This window comes from Diabrotica virgifera, chromosome 6 (genome assembly GCF_917563875.1).
Source record: "Diabrotica virgifera virgifera chromosome 6, PGI_DIABVI_V3a".
NCBI classification, from domain to species: domain Eukaryota; kingdom Metazoa; phylum Arthropoda; class Insecta; order Coleoptera; family Chrysomelidae; genus Diabrotica; species Diabrotica virgifera.
This window is the reverse complement of record NC_065448.1, coordinates 7,603,651-7,629,238: the sequence shown is the minus strand read 5'-3', so window position 1 is coordinate 7,629,238 and position 25,588 is coordinate 7,603,651. Positions and strand designations below refer to the sequence as shown.

The 25,588-nt window shown below is 32.0% G+C and overlaps 1 protein-coding gene across 1 annotated transcript; it reads right to left on the bottom strand.

Moving 5' to 3' along the window:
- Window positions 1–3,448: 3,448 nt before the first annotated feature.
- On the bottom strand, window positions 3,449–25,588 carry LOC114349457 (protein ERGIC-53). Its single transcript, XM_028299837.2, has 7 exons — window positions 25,338–25,588; window positions 24,917–25,071; window positions 19,580–19,752; window positions 15,357–15,750; window positions 11,271–11,578; window positions 7,522–7,797; window positions 3,449–4,295 (listed from the first exon to the last, which is right to left on the bottom strand). Exons 1-7 carry the CDS (start codon window positions 25,492–25,494, stop codon window positions 4,259–4,261), a joined length of 1,500 nt encoding a protein of 499 aa, XP_028155638.1. The 5' UTR covers window positions 25,495–25,588; the 3' UTR covers window positions 3,449–4,258.

The following is a 25,588-nucleotide window of genomic DNA, read 5'->3' as shown; positions in this document are numbered from 1 at the left end:
AATATATAACGTGTATTTTTGCATAATATTTCACCCTGAATTTTTTCAAATTTTTAAAATTGGCGAAACGCACCTTTAAAAATAAAAAACCGCATTTTTTTTCGTTTTTTGATACAATTTTATATATATTTTTCAGAAGAGGTAACACCGTCACTACAATAGGTAAAAATCTGAAAAATAGTTGGGGTTTGCTTAATAAAAAATTTTTGTAATGCCATCCATTTTCAAGATACAGGGCGTTGAAGAAAACAAAATTTTACACATTTTTTACGATTCTGCCGAAACTACTGGCAACATTGTAATACAATTAAGAATTTTATATTTATCATTGGCGCGCATAGGGGTAACGGTTTGAACTTTTTAAAGAAAAAAGATGGTACGCCAGTGACATATTTCAAATTAACAATCTTTTTTGAATTCCTCGTTCAATTTGTGACAAAAAATCTATCTTCCTATTTTTTCATACGACGCGCCATTTTTATTCAAAAAATAAAACATCTTAACCCTGACAAAGTATTCGAACTTCTATTAGTAGTTTCTACATGTACATAAACTCGTACATCGATTATGAAAACTAATTCGAATACTTTGGAAGCGTTAGGATATTTTATTTTTTGTAGCAAAACGGCCCGTCGTATGAAAAAATGAGAAGATAGTTTTTTTATCGCAAATTGAACGAGGAATTCAAAAATGATTGTTAATTTGAAATATGTCAGTGGCGTACTATCTTTTTTTCTTTGAAAAGTTCAGACCATTACCCCTATGCTCGCCAATGATGAATATCAAATCCTTAATTGTATGTCAAAACATCACAATAACTACCTCTTAAAACCCGCTAAGCTTTATTACAATGTTGTCATTAGTTTCGGCAAAATCGTAAAAAATGTGTAAAATTTTGTTTTCTTCAACGCCCTGTATCTTGAAAATGGATGGCGTTAGAAAAAATTTTTATTAAACAAACCCCAATTATTTTTCAGTTTTTTACCTATTGTAGTGACGGTGTTACTTTTTTTTTAAAATATGTATAAAATTGTATCAAAAAACGAAAAAATGCGGTTTTTTATTTTTAAAGGTGCGTTTCACCAATTTTAGAAATTTGAAAACATTCAGGGTGAAACATTATGCAAAAATACACGTTATATATTTTTTTCGTGAAAACGAATGTCTTAGTTATTTTTTATACTCATTTAAAATTTTAAAATCGTCCTAAAATTTAAATTTCCCGCCCAAAATGAAAAAAAAAAAATTCGGACAGCACTTTTTAAATCTTACAACTTTTTTATTTACAGTTTTTATCTAGTTCTCGATGCGGCTGAGATAAAAAATAAAAACATAAACACCTTAATTAGGCTCTAGGTGGGTCACATGACCATCTAGCAGAGCTGGGTAGTATCCGGATACTTTTTATGTATCCGAAAGTTGTACCCGGATACTTTTTAAATTTTGTATCCGGTATCCGTATCCGTGATCAAATTTTAAAGTATCCGGCATCCGGATACTTTTTTTGATATCCGGATACTTTTAAATATTTATCGCCCGCCGATAATGCACCTAACGTAGGCACAACACTGCCATTCCTTCAATCCAAATGTGTCTAATATGTTAAATCCCATTTTTCGTACTCGTCACCGTTATAATATATTATTATATAGCCAATGGAGCTTTGTTTTTACCTAATCAGTTATAAATCTTCATAAGTACGTTGTTTAATTAATTACTTACATTTATTTTTTATATTTTCTATATCTCTCTTTTCAAGAACCCCTTTTTGTACCCTGTATAATTAGAAGAAATTATTTTTCGAATTATAATAAAGCACATCTTGTTAAGATATTTGGAGGACAAAAGAACCAATTTAAACATCTTAAATGAATACCCAATCTTAAAAAGGGTGTCAATAAAGTACAACACATGCTTACCTTCGTCAGCACAAGTTGAAAGACTTTTCTCTTTTGCAACTATGATTGATACGCCTAAAAGAAAAGCTTTAAGCGATGAACACTTTGAGGTATTGGTACTTACAAAGGCAAATTCAAAGGCACTTCACTTCTGACTTCGTCAGCAATTGGAATACTTTCTGTATTAGTGCCTACGTTTTTATTTTAATTTAATGTTTCCTTATTAGGTCTGGATCCCGCGTATGAAAAAAAAGTTGATTAATAGCAAGCTGAAAATTTGTTAATAGCTTAAGGGTGTCTAGTAGGACAAACTTTGATATATGGGAACACCGGAACAGGGGAAGTATTAATTGTGGAACAGGTTAAAAATTTGGAACAGTCAGACCACAAAAACGGAACATGTATTTTGTCCGACAGAACAGACTTGAACTCTCCGAACAGAGATTAAACTGACATGCAAAGATCAGACTGCTATTTATCACCAAATGGGCGTTTTAATGAGTGGAACATGTAGAATATGTCAAATGACAGGTGATAAATAGCAGTCTGATTTTTGCATGAGAGTTTAATCTCTGTTCGGAGAGTTTAAGTCTGTTCGGTCGGACAAAATAAATATGCCGTTTTCGTGGTGTGACCGTTCCAAATTTTCAACCTGTTCCAAAATTAAAACTGCCCCTTTTCCAGTGTTCCCATATATCAAAGTTTATCCGACTAGACACCCTTAAGCTATTAACAAATTTCCAGATTGCTATTAATCAACTTTCTTTTCATACGCGGGATCCAGACCTATATAAGTTTATGTTCTAGTTTTATTATTCATAAGCAATAAGCAATTTTTTGAGCACTTTCTGATTTCTTTCTCCATCATTTAATGCATTTTTATTATTATATATTATATTAAAAATACATGCTCATCACATAGTTCTAATACTAATAATTTATGTCCTTAAAAAACGTATCCTTCAAAGTATCCTAGGAAGTATCCGAAAAAAGTATCCGGATAATTGTATCCGAATACATTTTTAAATGAAAGTATTCGTACTTTTTTAAAAAGTATCCGGATACATTTTGAGTATCCGTATCCGGTATCCGGATACTTTTTTTCAGTATCCGACCCAGCGCTGCCATCTAGGGGGCTAAAACATTTCAGAAAGTGAGTTTCACTATATATGCTAAACGGTGACCTATATGGAATTCGAATCTAGTTATGGGCAGTTTTCATCATCTTACCCGGCTAGGCCCTTTGTTATTAATACCTGAATTAGTGACATAAGTAAATTCAATAAACGAAGATATTGTTATTAAAGGTATGTTTTAACAGAAATTCTGTATTAATCACTTCTAGTCATCTAGTGGATGAATTTATTTCATTTTTTTCAGACTGCACAGGCAAAATTACAGCAATAAGGATTCATATTGATCGGGCACCACCGTGTTCGCCCGATGTAGCCTCATGTGACTTTTATTATTTTTATTATTTATATGTACACAACCCCGGGGAATCCCTAATACATCAATTATTGGTTAAGGTAAGATATTATAAAAATAAATATAACAAAACCTCAATTCTTTATTAAGTTATTAATTTTTTACATATAAAACACTAAAACTGTCTGAAAACACAAAAAATGTGTTAACAAAAATCACAAGATATTTAAAATTGGACTACAAGAACAAAATGAGAGAAAAACATGAAAGAGAGAAAAAATATAAGAGAGAGCAAAAGAAACAGCTCAATGAAAAAAAGTTATGGAAAATTTATTCGTTTTCACGTATTTTTTTGTTAATATCTGACTTAGTGACTAAATAAATTCAATAAACGAAGATATTGTGAAAAAATGTTCAATTAAATGCAATTTTCAATAGTAGGCATGTAAAAATCAGTTCTAGTCATCTATTGGAGCATTTTTGTCATTTCCACATATCAATATGACTGTATTTCAGTCCACAAAAATATAATTAAATTACATGCCAATATATATGGTAACAAAAAACTGATTCGACGCCCCTGCAAACAGAAACATGTCAAAAAACGTGTCTTTTATCTTCGATTTACTAATTTTTTTAGTCACATCTAACCATTTTAAAGGTATTTCCTACCTTTACTAAAAAGTAACCCATTCCATTTAGGCCACTTGTCCTAAGTAATTTCTTTTGTCAATGTAAATTGCTAGAAAACGGAAATTACAAAGAAAAATTTGTTACATGTCAAAAAACGTTAAACTATAAAATACAGGAAGACGATTCTCTTGTTCACATAATAAATACGTTCGGTAAAATGTCAAAATGCCCCTAAAAAAGTTAATTACCCCGCCACTGTTAACTCAAAAATTTAATCTCAAGAACTATCCGCATACACTCTAATAGAATTTCTTGTTACTGCTGTCCTTGTTATCCCTGCAACAAAGAAAAATATATTTTTAGATTTTAAAAAAACATTAGAAAAAACAAGATAGAATATTTAGCAAAAATAAAATAATAGTACTAATAGTAATAATATTAGTACATTTGGATGTTGAGAGGTGACTCATATTTTTTTGCAGAAATGGGTTGAAAATAACCCATATAATAATATTTGAGTTATCCTCCCATTCAAAAAGGTCCGGAACATTGTTTAAATAATCAAAATGTCAAAAAATGAAGGAAAAATTCGACTTTTTTCTTCGTTTTTTGATTATAACTTTAAAAGTATTCATTTTCGAGAAAAATTGCACTGACGTAAAAGTTGGGTAATTAAATTTCCTACAATATAGGATTAGTTAAAATTTTTTAAAACTGTCACCCTTGTTGCAAAATAGCAATAATTGCGGAAAAACCATAAAAAACAAGTATTCGCATTTTATGCCTTTCAACCATTTATGCTACACTTAGGATCTTCATATTTCACCCAAAAAAACTTTATGATAAAATAAAACAATACTGTAAATTTCGTTAAGATCGGTTTAATAGATTTTGCAAAATAAATTCTGCAATCCAAGTTTCGCAAAAAAATTCATTTTTTCAAAATATTGCAGGACTGAAAATAAAGCAAGTTGAATTTTTTTGAAGTTATACTTCTTTAGGCGCGATTGAGATTGAGGGTGAATTTATATTGATCTGCGCGCATGCGCACACCGACAGTATGGTATTAGTCGTTATACGGGCTCTGATTGGGTGTTGAAATGATCTGTCAATAATAAATAATTGTTCAATATACAGGTAAACAAATGTATATTAGTTTTATTGTTGTGAGGACAGAAACAAAAAAGTTTATAATGGTAGTGACATTTAAATAGTTTTTAAAAGCAACAGGTACGTAATAATTGTAAATGTATCATAGGTATCTACCTATTTGAACCTACCAAAATACATAGTATGTAATACTTTTATTTACATAATTTGATTACCATCAACATTTCTATCAATGTTCACCTAATATATTGTTTTCTTACTCTATGTTTTGTTGTATTTTTTCAATTCTAAATTATTTCAATTCAAAATCAAAATAATTTAATTTAATTCAAAAATGTCAAAAGCTTAATCCGTTTAGTTAGTCGATCTTCGCACATAATGACATATTGCCTCCGTGGCGAAGCGTTTAAGGCGAATGAACCCCAATATACCAATCGCGCTGATAGCTGGATCGAATCCCAATAAAAGGTTTTATTTTTTTTATTTTTTTTGAAGTTATACTTCTTTAGGCGCGATTGAGATTGAGGGTGAATTTATTGTTGATCCGCGCGCATGCGCACACCGATAGTATGGTATTGTATTAGTCGTTATACGGGCTCTGATTGGATGTTGAAATGATCTGTCAATAATAAATAATTGTTCAATATGGAGGTAAACAAATGTATAATATATTAGTTTTATTGTTGTGAGGACAGAAACAAAAAAGTTTTATAACTGTAGTGGCTTTTAAATAGTTTTTAAAAGCAACAGGTACGTAATAATAATTAAAAAATTGGAAAAAAATCCTTTGTAAAAGGTATAAAATTTTATTAAAATCCCTTAGAAGGGCTACATCACAACAAAACGTTTTCGATTTTATAAAAAATCATCATCAGTGTTCGATAAACTGGATGCTAGCTGAGCCACAAAAGAAAAATATCTGGGTAAAAACCGTTTACATATCTTAAAAACGTTTTGTTGTGATGTAGCCCTTCTAAGGGATTTTAATAAAATTTTATACCTTTTACAAAGGATTTTTTTCCAATTTTGTGATTGATGGTATACAGCCAACTACAGGAAAACATTTTCTTTTCCTTGTGGATTTTGTAATAATAATTGTTAAATGTATCAGTATCCTAATAAAAAATTCCATAGGTAGGTACCTATACCTATTTGAACCTACCAAAATACATAGTACCTATGATTAGTATGTAATACTTTTATTTACATAATTTGATTACCATCAAAAATTCTATCAATATTCACCTAATATATTGTTTTCTTACTCTATGTTTTGTTGTATTTTTTCAATTCTAAATCATTTCAATTCAAAATCAAAATAATTTGATTTACCTAATTCAAAATGTCAAAAGTTTAATCCGTTTAGTTAGTCGATCTTCGCAAATAATGAGGCATTGCCTCCGTGGCGAGGCGTTCAAGGCGAATGAACCCCAATACCAACCGCACTGATAAAAGCTGGTTCGAATCCCAATGGAAACTTTTATTTTTTTTTATACATTTTATGATTGTAAGTATATTTATTATATAATTTTATTTTCAGAAAATACGTATTTAGTTAAAAAAAATTCCGACAATTAATGTTCAGAAATCATTTGTGGCATTTTTAATGTGTTTCTGTGTGTTTTATTCTTGTATTATTTTAATTTTTGGCACTGTTTTAATAAAAATTTTTGAGAAGTAGTAAGTATAAATTAGTTTAATATTTAAATGAAATACAAATAAAAAGTATATTAATTTCGTTTAAATCATATAATAGAAGTATATAACTTCTTACGTGCGTACAAAGTACACACACATTCTTTTTTATACATTTTATGATTGTAAGTATATTTATTATATAATTTTATTTTCAGAAAATACGTATTTAGTTAAAAAATTTTCCGACAATTAATGTTCAGAAATCATTTGTGGCATTTTTAATTTGTTTGTGTGTGTTTTATTCTTTTATTATTTTAATTTTTGGCACTGTTTTAATAGAAATGTTTGAGAAGTAGTAAGTAAAAATTAGTTTAATATTTAAATAAAATATAAATAAAAAGTATATTAATTTCATTTAAATCATATAATAGAAGTATAACTTCTTACGTGCGTACAAAGTACACACACATTCTTTTTTTTACAACTACAACGGTTAACTACAACAGCGTCAGGATTTTTTAAATAAACATTAATTTTTGGTGCTACGCGCAGGACAGCGGATACGTTTGCTCTGATTGGGCATTCCAATGACCTTTGAAAATGATTTATAAATTTTAATTTTTCTACTATGTTCATTATGTAGCAGTGCAGTTTGTCTCTTATTGAAGTTACAGCCGCTTCTTTCACTTTTTTATACATGTTAAACGAGAAATAATAACAGAAATGCAATATTTTTTGTCGATATCTAGTACACCTATTAGAAAAGGGTATACTGAAAATGTTTACTTATTAAATATACTAAAATTGTACTTACCTATAAATATTATAGGCTAAAATTATGCCTAACTGTACAGCCGCAATGGCTAGTACAGCCGTAAGAGATATACAGCTCACTGTCGGACATCCTTGGGTTGTGGGCGTTTTCTGTGAAAGTTGCGCGATGTTCTGCTTGACATGGTTGAGTCCATCTCGCATTTCTGAGATCAATGATTGAGTATCGTATCCAACCGACTGTACTTGAGCTGTCGGTTGTTTCGCTTGGTTGTTCAAAATCGTATCGGCTCGAGTTTTGACTTCAAGGACGAATTGCCTGAAAAAAAAAAATGATATATATGAAAAATGTGTAGTGCTGGTACACAAAAAGAACAAAAATGCAAGCTTTTCTAACACTTTCAGCCATGTTGGGTACAATTGTACCCATTAGTTTGAATGCATATATAATTCTACAGGAATCTGTAACTTAAACCAGTTTAAACAAATTTATATTCTATAAGTACTATACTTCTGCGTTTTGTACCCAGATAGCGCATGGATCGTTTTATTCTAAAAGAAAATTGATGTCAAAAGCAATATGGCGGCAATTGCATTGTTGGTAAGAGGTAAGTGTACTTGTTTCTTCAAATATCAGTTTGAATAAAAATCAATCGCGGTTTATATTTTAGTGCAATGTTGAAAGTAGTGTTACTTCTTCGATGTGCACAATTGTACCCAAAATGACTAAGTGTTACTTCTATTTTCAGAGTAAAATGCCTCTAAAAAAATATTTAACAGAGAAGGAAATGCTAGAAGAGCTAGAAAGTCCGACATAGAAGGATGTGTTAGTGATGACAGCGACTGCGAAGAAGAAATACCAGTAAGACAGAGAGGTAGGAATGCCACAAAAAGATATTATGGACCTTCTGCACTTTAGGATGAAAGTTGGTGAAGCCCTCATAAAAGTCAACTCTTTTAATATCCGAAAATGGGAAAGACCTTCAAGCGGTACATCAATCTAGTCTAGTAGTAGCAGCAAAACGCCAAAACATTGAAATTAGACCTCTTACTGAGGTGCAATTTGATAATAGTGGACATTTTCCAGAGCACCCACAGCTACTTTTACCTTTAAGCTACAAAAATCCTGGTTGTACAGGAAAATCAAGATTGAAATGCCAGAAGTGCAATGTCCACGTGTGCCTTCAAAAGGAAAGAAATTACTTTCTAATGTTTCACATGCGCTAGTTTTTTAGATTTGTTAAGTACTTTTGGACACAAATTTTTTTTATACATAGGTACATGCTATATTTTTATTAATGGTAGAAAAGTGTTATATGAATTGCCTTAAGTACAGGGTTATTCATGTTGTGCTGAAGCTATTTTCTTGTTTTCTTGTGGCATTTTTATAATCAAGTACAGTGGAACCCCGATAAGTCGGCCCCCGATAACCCGGAAGTCCGGCTAACCCGGACCGATTTTCATCAGACAAAAATTTAACAAATAAACAATTTAACAATTTTATCAAATAAAAATGTATGTAGGTCAAATAATATTTGAGAGATAATGTGTATTTGTGTAATTTGAACACATATAAGTATGTACAACAGTAAAAATGATTCATGCACACGGCGGCAGGCAGAGCGACCGTCTCAGCTTATCGGAAAGAACAGGCACCTGTCTGTATTCCTTTTCCGTTATTTATGTCAAACTGTCTTAGCATTGTTTAAAATAGACGTGACTATTTAAAAATTCTTTTTTAAAACAATGGCCTTAGTCTGTTCTTAAATAACAACATTGTTTTAATCACTTCCGTTCTGTAATCGTGCTTCAGATTGTGTTTGCCTGATTTTTGTCTACGTAATGGTAACAAAACTGTAATGTTAACAAAACGTAAAAATGTTGTGACAATGGAAAAGAAACTAGAAACATTAGGTAGGATTGATAAAGGCGAATCTTTAAAATAAATTTATTGCAGCATCATAATATGATATTATGATACCATAGGTCTGGATCCCGCGTATGAAAAAAAAGTTGATTAATAGCAAGCTAAAAATTTGTTAATAGCTTAAGGGTGTCTAGTCGGATAAACTTTGATATATGAGAACACTGGAACAGGGGCAGTTTTAATTGTGGAACAGGTAAAAAATCTGGAACGGTCAGAACACGAAAATGGCACATTTGTTTTGTCCGACAGAACAGACATAAACTCTCCGAACAGAGATTAAACTCTCATGCAAAAATCAGACTGCTATTTATCACCTGTCATAATTCCTGTCATTTGACATATTCTACATGTTCCACTCATTAAAACGCCAATTTGGTGATAAATAGCAGTCTGATTTTTGCATGAGAGTTTAATCTCTGTTCGGAGAGTTTAAGTCTGTTCTGTCGGACAAAATACATGTGCCGTTTTCGTGGTCTGACCTTTCCAAATTTTTAGCCTGTTCCACAGTTAAAACTTCCCCTGTTCCAGTGTTCCCATATATTAATGTTTGTCCGACTAGACACCCTTAAGCTAATAACAAATTTTCAGCTTGCTATTTATCAACTTTTTTTTCGTACGCGGGATCCAGACCTACCATATTATGGTGTCGGTACATCTCTACAGTATGACTGAGTTTTTTACCAAGAAATGAACAAAACTCTACACTCTATACAACTATACGTAATTTAGATGTGTACTGTGCATATGTGTTTCATGTTTTTGTAATTATAATGGAGGTTATTTATTAATTTTTACTATATTCTCCGGCTAACCCGGATTTTCGATAACCCGGATCGGCCGCGGTCCCGATTAATCCGGGTTATCGAGGTTCCACTGTATATTCAAATGGGAAATAAGGGTTATTCATTATATTTTGACCCCCCCCGTAAACTGCTTTATTTACAGAAGTAGAAAAAAAATGTATAATACAAAAGTTAGTCGATTTTAAAATTATGATTTTTTGACATATATGTCGTACTAATGACGTCATCCATCTGGGCGTGATGACGTAATCGACTATTTTTTTTAAATAGGAATAGGGGTCGAGTGCTAGCTCATTTGAAAGGTTATTTAATTCCCTATTCAGTAATATAAACATTAACATGATTAACTATACAACAAATTTTTTTTTGAATTAAATTAATTGACACAAAAAGAAGAATGTATGTAATTTATTTAATTTAAAATACATTTTACTGCTGTTAGAAAACAGAAATAAAAGTTTATTACACAAATAAACATTGATTTTTGCTTAAATTCAATGTTCAAACTGCCAAGAGGCAGATGGGTGACAGTTTGAACATTGAATTTAAGTGAAAAGTAATGTTTATTTGTTCAATAAACATTTATTTCTGTTTTCTGACAACAGTAGAATGTATTTTGAAATAAATAAATTATATACATTCTTCTTTTTGTGTCAATTAATTTAATTAAAACATTTTTTTGGACACCCTGTATAATTAATCATGTTAATGTTTTATATTACTAAATAGGGAATTGAATAACCTTTCAAATGAGCTAGCACTCGACCCCTATTCCCATTTAAAAAAATAGTCGATTACGTCATCACGCCCAAATGGATGACGTCACTAGTACGATATATATGTCAAAAAATCATAATTTAAAAATCGAATAACTTTTGTATTATACATTTTTTTTTCTAATTCTGTAAATAAAGGAGTTTACAGGGGGGTCAAAATATAGTGAATAACCCTGTACATTTTAGACAAAAAATATTTTTTCGTTTGATGAAAAAAAATAGTACTGAAAGGGATAAGAATAGAAATACAATAATTGTATTATTATAGTTAGTCCTAACAACTTACTTGAGTTCCTGTAGGTAACCACTAATCTGATTGTGGTTGTTGAACAAAGCATCCACTTCGTGCCTTCTGATGGTTTCACCGGGTTGCACAGGAGCTGCGCCAGGGGGTGGTGGAGGTGCTCCGCCCGCTTGGACCATGCTAGCTTGCTGAGATATCAAACTCATTGTCCTTTCTTGTCGTCCGACGACTTCGTCAATCTTTTTGTTCAGTTCTCTGAGTACCTCGTAGATTTGGTTTTGGCCTTGGAATATCTGACGGAGCTCTCTTTGTGAGTCCGATTCGTACCAGTCCTCGACTTCTGGTTCTTTCTGAAAGATTAAATTTCTGAGTTAGAGCTACCAAGCAAAGGGATAAGATAACACAAATAATGGTACGATGATTAGTATAAATGTTTAAAATGAAAAAGCCAGGGGGAAATTCGTAAAAATAAATTCTCACTATACTACTCCAGAAAAAAAATCACTAAAGGTGAAAGGGGAGTAGGTTCATAATAACCAAAAGACTGCGAAAATCCATTATCGCCCTTACATCAATGTCAGACAGAATTTGCACCACATGATTTAAAGGAAAACTGCATAACATGACAATGGTTAAGACATATTATTATAGCAAAAAATGCGATGAGTCACCCAACTAAAGCTTGGAAAGACAGATCTTTCTCTCAAAATATCAAGATGAGACTGGTGAATGCCCTTGTATTCTCAATATTTCTATTGGGACCGTGCAAGTTCGGCAAAACGACACCTAGTTTCTACGCTCAGCAACATTTTTCACACTTTTAATTATATTAGTCCTGGTTACTGGATAATTGTCAAGGCCATAGACCAAAAAAATAATAAGAAAAAAAAAATAAGATTCAGTTTATGTTATTAAAACGTAAACAATTGTATGTAGTAAATAAAATTAGTTATTAAAATGCAGTTGGAAGTGAACTCCAGATGATAAAAAAATTACCACCTATGATCATAACATTCCTTTACAAATTAAAGAAATTTTAAATGAAAAAAGAAGAGCTAGAGCCAAATGGCAGTGGTCAAGGAATCCCCGGGATAAAACACAATTAAATCGGTTAACACATCAACTGCGTACAGCTTTAATCCAGGCCCGTAATGAGACTTTTAAATATTACATCTCCAACCTAACACCTAATGACCATTCATTATGGCAAGCGACCAAAAAATTCAAGAGACCAATACCATCTATTCCACCAATTAGAAAATCGGATCTAAGCTGGGCAAAAACTGATGAAGAAAAATCAAACACATTAGCACAACACCTCGCCCAGGTATTTAGTCTACATACAGAAGTCAATGCTGAAGATGAAGAAGTATACACATTTCTCGATGCTCCTTGTCAATTATCACTACCACTGAAACCATGTACACCAACAGAGATCTGGAAGGCGATAAATAAAATAAACCATCATAAGGCTCCAGCTTATGACTTAATTAATGGTGATGTACTAAAGTATTTGCCTAGAAAAGCGATAGTCCTACTAACTATTGTATATAACAGCATGATAAGACTGTGTTACTTTCCTATTCAATGGAAATACGCACAAATAATTATGATTGCGAAACCGGGCAAACCGCCTACAGAACCCTCCTCCTATCGTCCTATAAGCCTTCTACCAATAATGTCAAAAATTTTCGAAAGACTTCTCTTAGTCCGAATTCTCGAAAGAATAAACATAAATAACATAATACCTGACCATCAATTTGGCTTTTGACAGAACTACTCAACAATACAGCAGTGCCATAGGATTGTAAATTATATAAAAGAAACTTTAGAGGGAAAGAAAATGTGTGCGGCAGTATTCCTTGATGTGGAAAAGGCATTTGATAAGGTGTGGCATAAAGGCCTGTTGTATAAAGTGAAAAAGAATATACCTAATGAAATATATCTGATATTAAAATCATATCTGAGCGAGCGATTTTTCCAAATCAAAGTAAATACCTCACTTTCCAAATATCATCCTATACAATCCGGAGTACCTCAAGGTAGTGTCCTCGGTCCCTTCCTTTATCTCCTTTACACTGCTGATATACCTGCTGATGATGACATTACTATGGCCACATTTACCGACGATACAGGAATCCTTACATCAGACGATAACCCAGATAGAGCTTCTAACAAACTGCAAAACTATTTAAATTCACTTCAAACATGGTTAACAAAATGGAAGATTAAAGTAAACGGTGAAAAGTCTTCACAAATTACGTTCACAACAAGAAGGATCGACTGTCCACAGGTTCATATTAACAACATTCCTATCCCCTTAAAATCAGATGTCAAGTACCTGGGACTCCATTTGGACCGAAAGCTGACATGGAAGAACCATATCAAAACCAAGAAAGCTCAACTAAATTTAAAAGTCAGACAAATGTATTGGCTGCTAGGTAAAAGATCCCAGTTATCATTAGAAAACAAAATATTATTATACAAAATTATACTAAAGCCGATATGGAGTTATGGTATAGAGTTATGGGGCTGCAGCAAACCGAGCAACACTAAAATACTGCAAACTTTTCAATCAAAGACGCTGCGCATGATAGCGAATGCACCATGGTACGTCTCCAATATAACTATCCATAATGACCTTGGGATACCATTCATCGAAGATGTTATTAAACTACAGGCAAACAAAGCTCAAGAAAGAAATTTCGTCCATGAAAGTCAAACTATTCAACAACTCTACCAGCCGCCACTTGTGGAAGAAGACTGAAAAGGACATGGCCAGAGGACCTAACTGATTAGGTGTATTGGAGAACCATCGATGGATGGTGCCCAAAGCATGCCAGGATTCAAGACTTTGCTAAATACTCTGTGTTGTAATTGGAGTAGATTGTAAATTTGCACTTAATAAAATGAAAAAAAAAAAAAATTAAAATGCAGTACTGCAAGAAAAATACAATTAATTAAATTTACCTTTATATAATAATTGCATATCATATCAATATTGTGGAACAATATATAATTTTTCTTCTTCAATGACAGTAGGTATGAAATATACGTCAATTTGACAATATGAATTATTTAAGAAAGTTGCAATATTTCTCCGCTATTCGCACACGATCGTTTCTCGTATCCCCTCCAAGTACTTGCACACCGCGAATACGGGGCAAAGACTTGGACTCTTCGCGCACGCGAGCGCCAAAAAATTGATGCTTTTGAGATGTGGTGCTGGAGAAGAATGCTGCGCATACCTTGGACAGCTCATAGGATAAACGTTTTCATTCTAAACCAACTCGAGATTAGAAAAAGACTGTCCACAATATGTCTGCAACGAATTCTGCAATTCTTCGGTCACATGGTCCGCAAAGGTGATAGTTTGGAGAGATTAATTGTTTCTGGAAACGTTCCGGGGAGAAGATCAAGAGCACAATCACAAACTAGATGGTCCGACCAAATTAAGAATTCAACAGGACTCATTCTGCGAAGTTTTTAGAGCAGCTGAAGATAGAGACCAATGGAAAAAATTGTTAGGCATATTTGAAGAAATCATGATGCTCAGTAATGGAGAAACCACAAGAGAGTGAGAGAGATGGATATGACTGATATTGGGTCTATATTAAATGAATTTTTCCCTTAATATTTATAAACAAAACTCACAGGAGGAAAATAAAGAAGAAAATACAGTAGAACCCCGCAAATCCGAACTAATTGGGGGGAGAGCCTGTTCGGATTCCGAAAAGTTCGGATTATCCGAAAGTTAGCCTTAACTAGTAGTTCAAAGCTTTCATTGTGATTTTGAGTAGCCAAACGTTCTCGCAAGAGTGTGGACAATATTTTTGGACTCAAGTTGACTACGAGAGAACGAAAGTAAGTTTGTGTTTAACCTTTATAAACACTTTATAAATCTACATATTAAAGTATAATATTTATTTTTAAGAAATTTTAAATGTCAAAGTCCTAGTAATCCTACATTGTCCAATTTTCTGGCTTTACTCTGTATAATAAACATGTTTTTAAGTTTTTGTCTTGAATTTTTAAATTTTTTTCACTTTCCGTTGGTTCGGATTTGCCGAAAGTTCGGATTCGCGGGGTTCGGATTTACGGGGTTCTACTGTAGTACAAAATACTCACCACATCTGGATGTTCCTTCTTATATTCAGCCTTTTGTGCCTCCAACTTCTGTTGGTAGTCTTGATACTCCTGTTGCAGCTTCTGTTGTTCTTCTCCTTGGAATTGATTCTGTTGCACTTGATCTGGTGGGTGTAAACTACTAGTAAGGAAGTGTATCACATCATGATCGTCGGCAAGTCCGCCAGTGGCGGCTGAAACACCGAAATACCCTCCTTTGGGTAGAACGACGTTTTCAGCTCTCAGACACATTTCGTAGTCTTCATCACTGTTTGTTCTGCCGTTGTGGAATAAGACTGTTAAGGTGTTCTGGTAATATTCTATTCTCGCTCGAGTAGGGAAAGGTTTGTTACGGAAATCGCGCAAACATCCAGCCAGTTGTTGGGTGATTCCGTCACTGAAAATTTTAAAAAAATTAATATTCATGTTTTATTTTACAACTAGCCTAATGCTTTAAATCCACCCTTAATAAGGCACTTTTATAACGGTTTTATCCATTTGTAAACGTAATTTTCCTAGCCCTCATCAAAATAGTGCAAAGCTCCGATTGTAATTGACTTTTGTTGGTTATTTCTAAACAGAGCTGCAGAACACACATATAGATGGCTTAAGTATAAATACCTCGTATCTCATTTTACAGGAGAGACAAAAAACTGAATTTCTGCATACACTAACCTAAAATATATTAGTACGTTCTTTAAAGGTCTAAATTTTAAAGAACGGCTTGGATTGATATGAAATTTGGCATACACATAGCTATTAAGTCAAAGAAAAAAAGTGATATTGTGCCGATGTGTGCTTTTGCCCTAGGGTGACTTTCACCCCCTTTGGGGGTGTTCGAAACAAGTCCGGAAATGGATAAAATGACTAATTCTAAGCAACTTTTGTTCTTTAACGTTTTTTCACCAAGTTAATACTTTTCCAGTTATTTGCGAGTGAATATGTTAATTTTTCTACAAAATAACCACAAAAAGTAAGTATTTGGTCGAAAAAAAATTCTTATCAAAAATATAGCAGGTAAAAAAGTGAAAAACATGGTGTACATATAAGGTCACTATACCTAGTAGAAGCAGAGTTATAGCTAATGAAAAATAGGTTCATATTCGTCCAATTCCCAATTGAATATTTTAAAGTGCCATAACCAAAAAACTAACTTTCTTGGGGAAAACTCATTTTAACTTTTTTAAAGTGTTTAAAAAATGCAATTTTTTTTTATTTTTTATCATCAAAAGTAAACAAGTTACGCTCAAAATAAAGTTGCTCCCTTTTTTTTGGTAAGAAATCGGGAAAATCACTCCCTACTTAGCATTTCAAATGAGCTTAATTGTTACCACTTCACAAGTTTTTTACTCGCGTATGTATTGATCATATGATCTGTAAGTTTCATCGGTTCAAAGTCCTTATTTTTGGAAGAGCTGTAGTTAAAAGGGCTTGAACGAGTCACTTATCACGAGTGTATGCAAATTTAGAAACACCGAAACTTAACCAATTTTTGTCTTCCAGAAAAACAAAAAATACAAAATATTCAGAAAAGTAAAGCCGACTTTGTTTATTGTTTAAGATTTTTGGTATCTCTAACAATTTTTAAGTTATTTTGAAAAAAAAAAGGATTTTTTTCAACTCTGCTTTTGCTAGGTAAAGAGATCTAATATATACACCGTTTTTTTTCACTTTTTTATGGGCTATAGATTTGCTAAGAATATTTTTTTTGAACAAAATGCTTACGTTTTGAGTTATTTGCGAAAAATCGTCTAAAAACGTGGTTATTTTGTTGAAAAATGAACATATTATTCACTTGCAAATCTCTCGAAAAGTATTGATTTGGTGAAAAAAATCTATGGAACAAAAGTTGCTTAAAATTAGTCAGTTTATCCATTTCGGGACTTATCTTGGACATATATTTTTTCACCCATGAGATGGGGTGAAAGTCACCCCCAGGGCAAAAGCACACATCGGCACCATATCACTTTTTTTCTTAGACTTGTTAGCTATGCGTATGCCAAATTTCATGTAAATCCAAGCGGTTCTTTAAAATTTACAGCAAACACCGTGCAAGAATGTACTATATGTGAAAAAGTTATGAGTAACAATCTAAATGTGTTCACAATCAAAAATATGTAAAGATGCTTTTTTGTTTTTACATTAGAGTATGCATAAATTCAGATTTTTGTCTCTCCTGTAAAATTGTCTGTAAAATGAGATATGAGGTTTTCATACTAAGCCATCGATACATGTACTATAAGACAGGAATAATACCGGTCGGATTAGTAAAAGAGGGTGGTCTTAGCTCTTTCGATAATTCTTCACCATAATCTTAAGTGACCCCTTGTCTTCGGCATGTAGAAATGGATTGTAGATAGGTGTTCGAGAACTTGATGGCTTTTATAATAAGAGAATCTCTAATATTCTGGTAAATATTGTGGGGGCAAATTATTACCAATGAGTGAGTAATTCTTAAAATATGGAGTTAAACCCCAAAAAGCAACTGGAACCAGGCAAAACTTCAACAAGACTGTTAAAAATGATCCAGAAAGATCTCATAATTTTCTATTCACTGCGAAACTATCAGAGAAGGTTAGAAAAATGGGATGTGATAGATCCTATAGGTTGAAGTATGCCTTCTCATTAAGTAGTCATACTAACTAGCAACATCAAATTGTAATAGTTAATACATTCCCTTTGATTGTATTCATTATTTATGGAGAAAACGCAAGTAGAGTTTTCTGTATAATTAGTTTTATTTAAATATTTGGTTTCGGACTGTCTAAGAAACACAGTGAAGAATAATAGAAGATCCTCATAGGCATTTATTACTTATTTATATGCACGCCAGGCCATTAAGACCTAGGGCATCACCTAGGCATTTACAACTATCCATAAAAATTACTAAAAAATGGTCAAAGTGGAGTATTACCCAATATTATGGCAAGAAACACAAAAAAAGCTTAATAGCTGTTATATCTTTATCTATATTTTTTACAACGTAGCACTTTACGTTGTAAAAGCTATCTCTGCAGTAGTTTTGTAAATTGCCTTAAAGATATATTTGAATGACAATAATTTTTTGTTCTATTTTTAATATTATCATCTGTCTCCAGCATTTATTATTCGCAAATATAAATAAATTACTGAATAAACATGTTTTATTTTTGGAATATTATAAATATTTTTGACACAATTTACATTACTTCCTTATACTGTATAAATAAATACTTAAATAAATAAATAGTTAAAGCTATGTGTTTACCAACAAAATATTATTCATGTTCTGAATTTGTTTTTCACATTTTTTTTATTGTATACTACAGTAAAGGAAAAAAGAAAGGAAACATAATTTGCCCTTTTTATGTCAAAAAGACCCTTAAATGAACACTATACCGTGTACTGTTAATTTTATTTAAAAAAATTGATTTCGCTTACAAAACTGATACTCAAAATTGCTGGTCACTTCAAGCGTTGTTTCTGAGAGAAGAGTCCATTCTACACAAAAAGTGCTAATAAACATTTTTATTCAAAATTATCTCAGCTTTACATTTCTTGCTTGATAATTTTTTTTTCTATGGCATACCGATTCTTGGTAAATTAAATGTTTTCCGTTTTCGCCCCTGAGGGGGAAGGCTTGGGATAGAGGGTGGTAAACTTTTTTGTATTTTTTTGGGGTAACAAAATTAACATCATCATTTAGTCAGTAGCGGTTTAGTGGCATCTTTGTCTCCGATCACTGGACTATGTCATTTGGAGGGACATACAGGGGTGGGAAGGTTACTAGGAAATAGCGTAATACAGTAGAACCTCAAAAATACAAACTAATTGGGGGGACAGCCTGTTTGGATTCCGAAAAGTTCGAATTATCCGAAAATTAGCCTAACTAAGTTGATTTTGAGTCGCAAAACGTTCTCGCAAGAGTGTGGACAATATTTTTGGACTCAAGTTGACTACGAGAAAACCGAAGTAAGTTTAGGTTTAACCTTTATAAACACTACGTATTAAGTATGTATTTATTTTTAAGAAATTTTAAATGTAAAAGTCCTATTAATTCTACATTAATTAATTTTTTGGTTATACTCTGTATAATAAACATGTTATTAAGTTTTTGTCGTGAGTTTTTTAATTTTTTTCACTTTCCGTTGGTTCGGATTTGCCGAACGTTCAGATCAGCGGGGTTCACATTTGCGGGGGTTTCTACTGTAGTTTTACCCAATTATATTTAAATATGTTATACATACTTTTGATGATCAAACTGCTTGGTTCCGTCGTTCAACACTGCCATAATGTATGGGTTATTGTGTTTGTTGTCATTGTCAAATGAATCAAAAAATAGACCTAATCCAACCCATTGATCTGATGAACCAAACACTTCGCCAGTGACTGAGCCTTTATTTTGGGTGTACCAAAATGCCTAAAACAAAACAGAATTAAAATTGAGGGGTATAGAATCAAAACTCGCTTTTTCCAAAATTTTCGTTTGTCACAAATCGCTAACAACTTGTAAAAAACAAGCCATTACAGTTATCACACGGATTTAAGTTTCATATTATAGAATTTAACCATAGAAATTGAATCCAACTATCGTCAATAATTAAATAAATGGCGTTTTTGTTTGGAGAAAGTGAGTTTTGAAGCAAACTTTTGGGGAAAGCAAGTTTTGAAACAATTCCCTTTTTTTGGAGACGGAATTTTACAACTTTTGTTTTTGCCGATTTTAATAGAATAAAAGTAATTAGCTTGATAGTGGTACGACAGATCTTATCGGTTCCAATGATGGTATAGTTCTTGGAAGATCATCCCTATAATCTTCTTTTAATCTTTTTTCTTCTTAGTTTTTGCCCATTCATTTTGCATCGGTGTTCTTTTGCTTGCCTTTTTACCAGGTTCTACAGGAGTCACTTGAACATCCATTACGAATAGAAGAAAAATATTCCTGTAATACTAATTATTTTAAAAGAAAAAACTATGTAAATAATTAGTATTAAAAGCTGATAGCTGATAAAAGTAGCAAACAAACACTGTTGCATCAGACAAATAGAGTGATTAAATCTTTGTGAGTCTCCTCCACTCACTTTACACACCTGCTATTGGTTGGTTGGAGAAAGACAGGTTTCACGCAGAACTGTCATAGGAGAAAGACGGGTTTAACATTGAATTTATATTGGATAAAGCTAATGTTGTTCTGAAGCTATTTCCTTGTGGCATTTTTTATAATTAACTATTTTCTATGGAAAATAAGCCACAATTTTACTAAAAAAATGAATTTATTAAGGTTTCGAAGCCCAAATCGGGTTTCGTTGTCAAAATACAAAATACTTCTAAAATAAACAAAAATGTTGTTGCTAAGTAAAAAAATTCTTCTAATAATTTATTTAATCTGACTCATTTATATTGGCAATTCAGACGTATATTATACATTTTAAAGTAGAAGACTTTAAAATGATATCGCCAATATTTATGAGTTGCGTTCCTGGGACGACTTTACTAAAAGATAGTTCATTCGATTACATGAAATCAATCCCAACTCAAGAATATCCGTCGCAAAAAAATCATAGCATGTGATCTGTCTTTAAAAAGACAACCAAATGCAACGATGACAGTAAAATTCTCGCGTTAGAGATTTCATAGTAAATCACGAGGGAAAACCAGGAAAAAACCTCGTGATACTATCCCGACATCGTAAGTATTTGGTCTTACATTTAATTTACCTTCAAAAAACTAATATCAAATTCTGATTTTAATATGTTTAAATTATAAATAATATTAATAATACATAGATATACAATAAGTAATATTAAAATATAAAATTTGTACTAACTCGATATGTTATTGACTTACTAATCGTGGTATTTTCTTTCTATTGACTTCCTCTTTCAGTATGGGTAACCACAACCTACTGCATTCTACTGAGGAATTTGCGACACAATTGGTTTCATTTAGCATAATTAGAGCCGCTTCTCTGATTTTTCTCTTTTTACTATCTGATTCTTTCAGGACTATACTTGAATCTCTCCACTGAACTCTATGTTCATTATCCCATGCGTGTTGACATATTTGAGATCTATCAAATTCTCTATTTTTAATATAAGATTGATGTTCACTTATTCTAACGTTTAATGGTCTTGATGTTAATGTTAATAAAATGTCTTTAATGTCTTGAATGCGAACAATTTTATTTAGGTGAAACATCAAGACCATTAAACGTTAGATTAAGTGAACATCAGTCTTATATTAAAAATAGAGAATTTGATAGATCTCAAATATGTCAACACGCATTGGATAATGAACATAGAGTTCAGTGGAGAGATTCAAGTATAGTTCTGAAAGAATCAGATAGTAAAAAGAGATAGTAAAATCAGAATTTGATATTAGTTTTTTGAAGGTAAATTAAATGTAAGACCAAATACTTACGATGTCGGGATAGTATCACGAGGTTTTTTCCTGGTTTTCCCTCGTGATTTACTATGAAATCTCTAACGCAAGAATTTTACTGTCATCGTTGCATTTGGTTGTCTTTTTAAAGACAGATCACATGCTATGATTTTTTTTGCGACGGATATTCTTGAGTTGGGATTGATTTCATGTAATCGAATGAACTATCTTTTAGTAAAGTCGTCCCAGGAACACAACTCATAAATATTGGCGATATCATTTTAAATATAATATACGTCTGAATTGCCAATATAAATGAGTCAGATTAAATAAATTATTAGAAGATTTTTTTTACTTAGCAACAACATTTTTGTTTATTTTAGAAGTATTTTGTATTTTGACAACGAAACCCGATTTGGGCTTCGAAACGTTAATAAATTAATTTTTTTAGTAAAATTGTGGCTTATTTCCCATAGAAAATAGTTAATGGATAAAGCTAATTTTGAGTCAAACTAGTTCTGGATTCGTATAGGGTTCAACAAACAGATTCAGAAAATATAAACAACTCAATTTCGGCCATGGATGCAGAAAGAGAGTTTTGATTCTATACCATTCAATTGTATCATACATAGACAGCAAATAAACACAATTATGATAAATCTATTTATTATTCGTGATAAAAAATTAGAGTTATCATAAAATATACATCAAATACATTACTAATAATAAATCAATATTTTTGTGATATTATTGAATGAAAATTAACAAACTTGGAAAGAATTTATACGATACAGCCTTGAAAAACTGTGGAACAATGTTCAAGCCAGGAATTGTGGATTTTATTTTATTCTTCGGAAAAGAATATTTTACATACAAAGAAAATATATTAATAATAAGTAGCGTCGAGCCTAGTAGGATCATGGCTTTATTGACCATTCTCCTTCATCCATTCTTATCTATTGCTCTCATCCTCCAATTTGTGACATTGAGTATTTCTTTGGTATTCTTCCCTCTGGCCTCATCTGTATGTGTCCTAGCCTAGCCATCATAGTCGTTCTTCATTTTTCCTCCAAATATTTTCTTTAGTACTTTTCATTCCCATATCTGCAACATTTCTTGTTGCTTTTTATTTAATGTGCATGTTTCTGCTACATAAGCTACTATAGGCCTAATAACCGTTCTATAATATATTCTTAAATTGGCACCTCTTGATATGGATTTATTTTTTAACAACCGATTTAAGTAATGCATAAACAAACTTGTTCTCTTTCATTAATCTATTTTGGATTTCTTCTTCTACATTTACTGATATGGATTTATTTCTTAATAACCTATTTAATGCATAAACACACTTGTTTGCTTTTATTAGTCTTATTCTACATTTGATTTTTATGTTATAATTGTTCCTAGATATTCGAACCCCTCAACTTCCTCGAATCTATATGTATTATTTGTTTGTACTGTTAAATACTTTCCTCTTACATATTCTTGATCTATGCATTCCATGTATTCCTTTTTCTTCTAATTCTTTAGTTATCCATATCACTTCCTGTTTTCTTCCTGCTACTATTGCTATATCATCAGCGAAAGCCAGGCATTGATGCTTTTTATGATATATAATTCATCTTCTATTTAAATGTGCTTCCTGCAGCACTCCTCCCAGGAGATTAAAAAGAATATATGAAAGTGGATTGCCTTGTCTTAAGGTACTATTCCGACATCAACGGCAGGTGGCAGACAGCAACTGCAAACTGCAGTTACAGTTGTTACCATGACATCTAACTGCAATTGCTGTCCGACAGAACATCAGTTGCTAATAATTATACAAATTAATAGTGCGAAGTAAATATGTATGTCATGGTAACAACTGTAACTGCTGTTTGCAGTTGCCGTCTGCCGTCGATGTCAGAATCATACCTTTACTCTTTCATTTACTAGGAAACTGTCTGATATTTCATTATTTATTTTTAGTTGTTGTTCAGTTCTTAATATTTGTATCATTCTAATAATTTTTCTGCTTATTCCTAGTTCTTCAAGTGATTTATACAGTTTCTTCGTTTTTACTTTATCAAATTCTTGTTTAAAGTCGATACATAATATGGTCGGTTTCTGGTATTGATAGCTTTCCTCTAGTTTCTCTTTTGTCAAGAGAATCTGTTCTATTGTGCTTCTTTCTTGTCTAAAGCCTGCCTGGTATTCAGCAATTATATCTTCCATTCTTTTTTTTTAGTATATTCTTTATATACATTGCCAATATTTGCCAAAAACCATTTGTTGAACATACAATGTTAGTGATATAATTTCTATCAGCAATTTATTAAGCTTAAACTTTGTTTGTTTTTTATACTAATGTTATTTTTTTCCTTTAACTTATTAGCTTTGTTATACAATACATATTATACTACATTCGCTCTCGCGAGATTTTTTTTGACACTGACGTTAGTAATTTCTTTTTTGAAAAATTCAGTTGTCAGAAGTGACTGGAAATTACTACAAAACCAACGCACCTGCTCATATCCAATATTATTAATAGTAAACAGACATAAAAATAACATAAACCTTACGCCAATCAATATTTATTTATTTAAACCATTATAATGTATTGATAGCAAATGAGAAAATTATTTATTGTACAAAATAAAAATATTTTGTAGAAATAAACTTCACAAAATTTTATGAGATTAGTAGACACTCCCACTATTTCTAATAATTCTTCTTTTTTTAATGAAAGATTAAGTTGATTTGAGTTGATTTTAGCAGTTAATAGTGTGAGGTAGGAATTTTTGTGTTGTACGTTTCCTATTCCGAATGTCTCAAAAAAAATCTCGCGAGAGCGAATGTAGTATATAATGTTGGTTCTTTGTGTTGACACTGTTTATGGTTTTGCTTTTGTCTTTGTAATATTTTTTTTTGTAATCATATTTTCTGAATTGGGCTTGCCGGTAAATAAATAAATAAATATTTTGTATGCGACGTTTAGCAATGCTATGACCCTGTAATTTTAGCATTCAAGAAAATATATTAATGAGTATTAAATCATTAGCATAGGACAGGAAATATTTAGGGTAAGCTTAAGATAGAGAGGAAAAGTGTATGTTGTTTGAGAAGCCTAAGAGAATGGTAGGACTTGAGATATGGAAACATTTTACTGAGTTTAGAACTGGTTATGTTAAAAATCAATAATGTATAAAAACTGTACTTACTAATCCATCGGCTCCAATTCTGCCTCTTCCAGTTACCCTAAATGAGATATCTACATCCCACCAGTCGAAATTGATGGGGTTTTTTGTCCATATTGCTCCTTTTTGACTTCTTAGAGAAGGCGCCAATCTCACATTTTCCGAACTGGCAATAGCATCTTAAACATTATTTACAATTTTAAAGACCAAACAAAGCATTTAGCGTGTTTAAAATTATAACTTTCATACAATTTTGACTAGTTTTTATACAAAACATCTGGATTTTTTGGTTATATACGTGTACATTTTGTATTTTGACATAAGCGCATATACGTGCTATCTCCACCTCGCTTTTTAGATACAAGCGAAAAGAGATAGAGCACGCGCTTCGTGACATTTCTTAGCAAAAAATCATACGTGTACCAAAAATTTTTGAAGTACTTACTTCCAGCATATTCCCAAAACGGCACTGACCCATCTTTTTGGGCTAGGTATGGAGGTTTGAATGAATATTTGTACTCAAATCTTTTGTGGACGACATTGGCGGTACTGTAATTTAAAACAACACCAAAAAATACAAATAAAATCACCTCCAAGTTCATGTTTACTACCGCACTGAGCAATTTAAAATGAGGCAAACTTCACGCACGTTCCGATCTTATTTGTCCCGTTTCGGCCTTTAACGATGACGGTAGA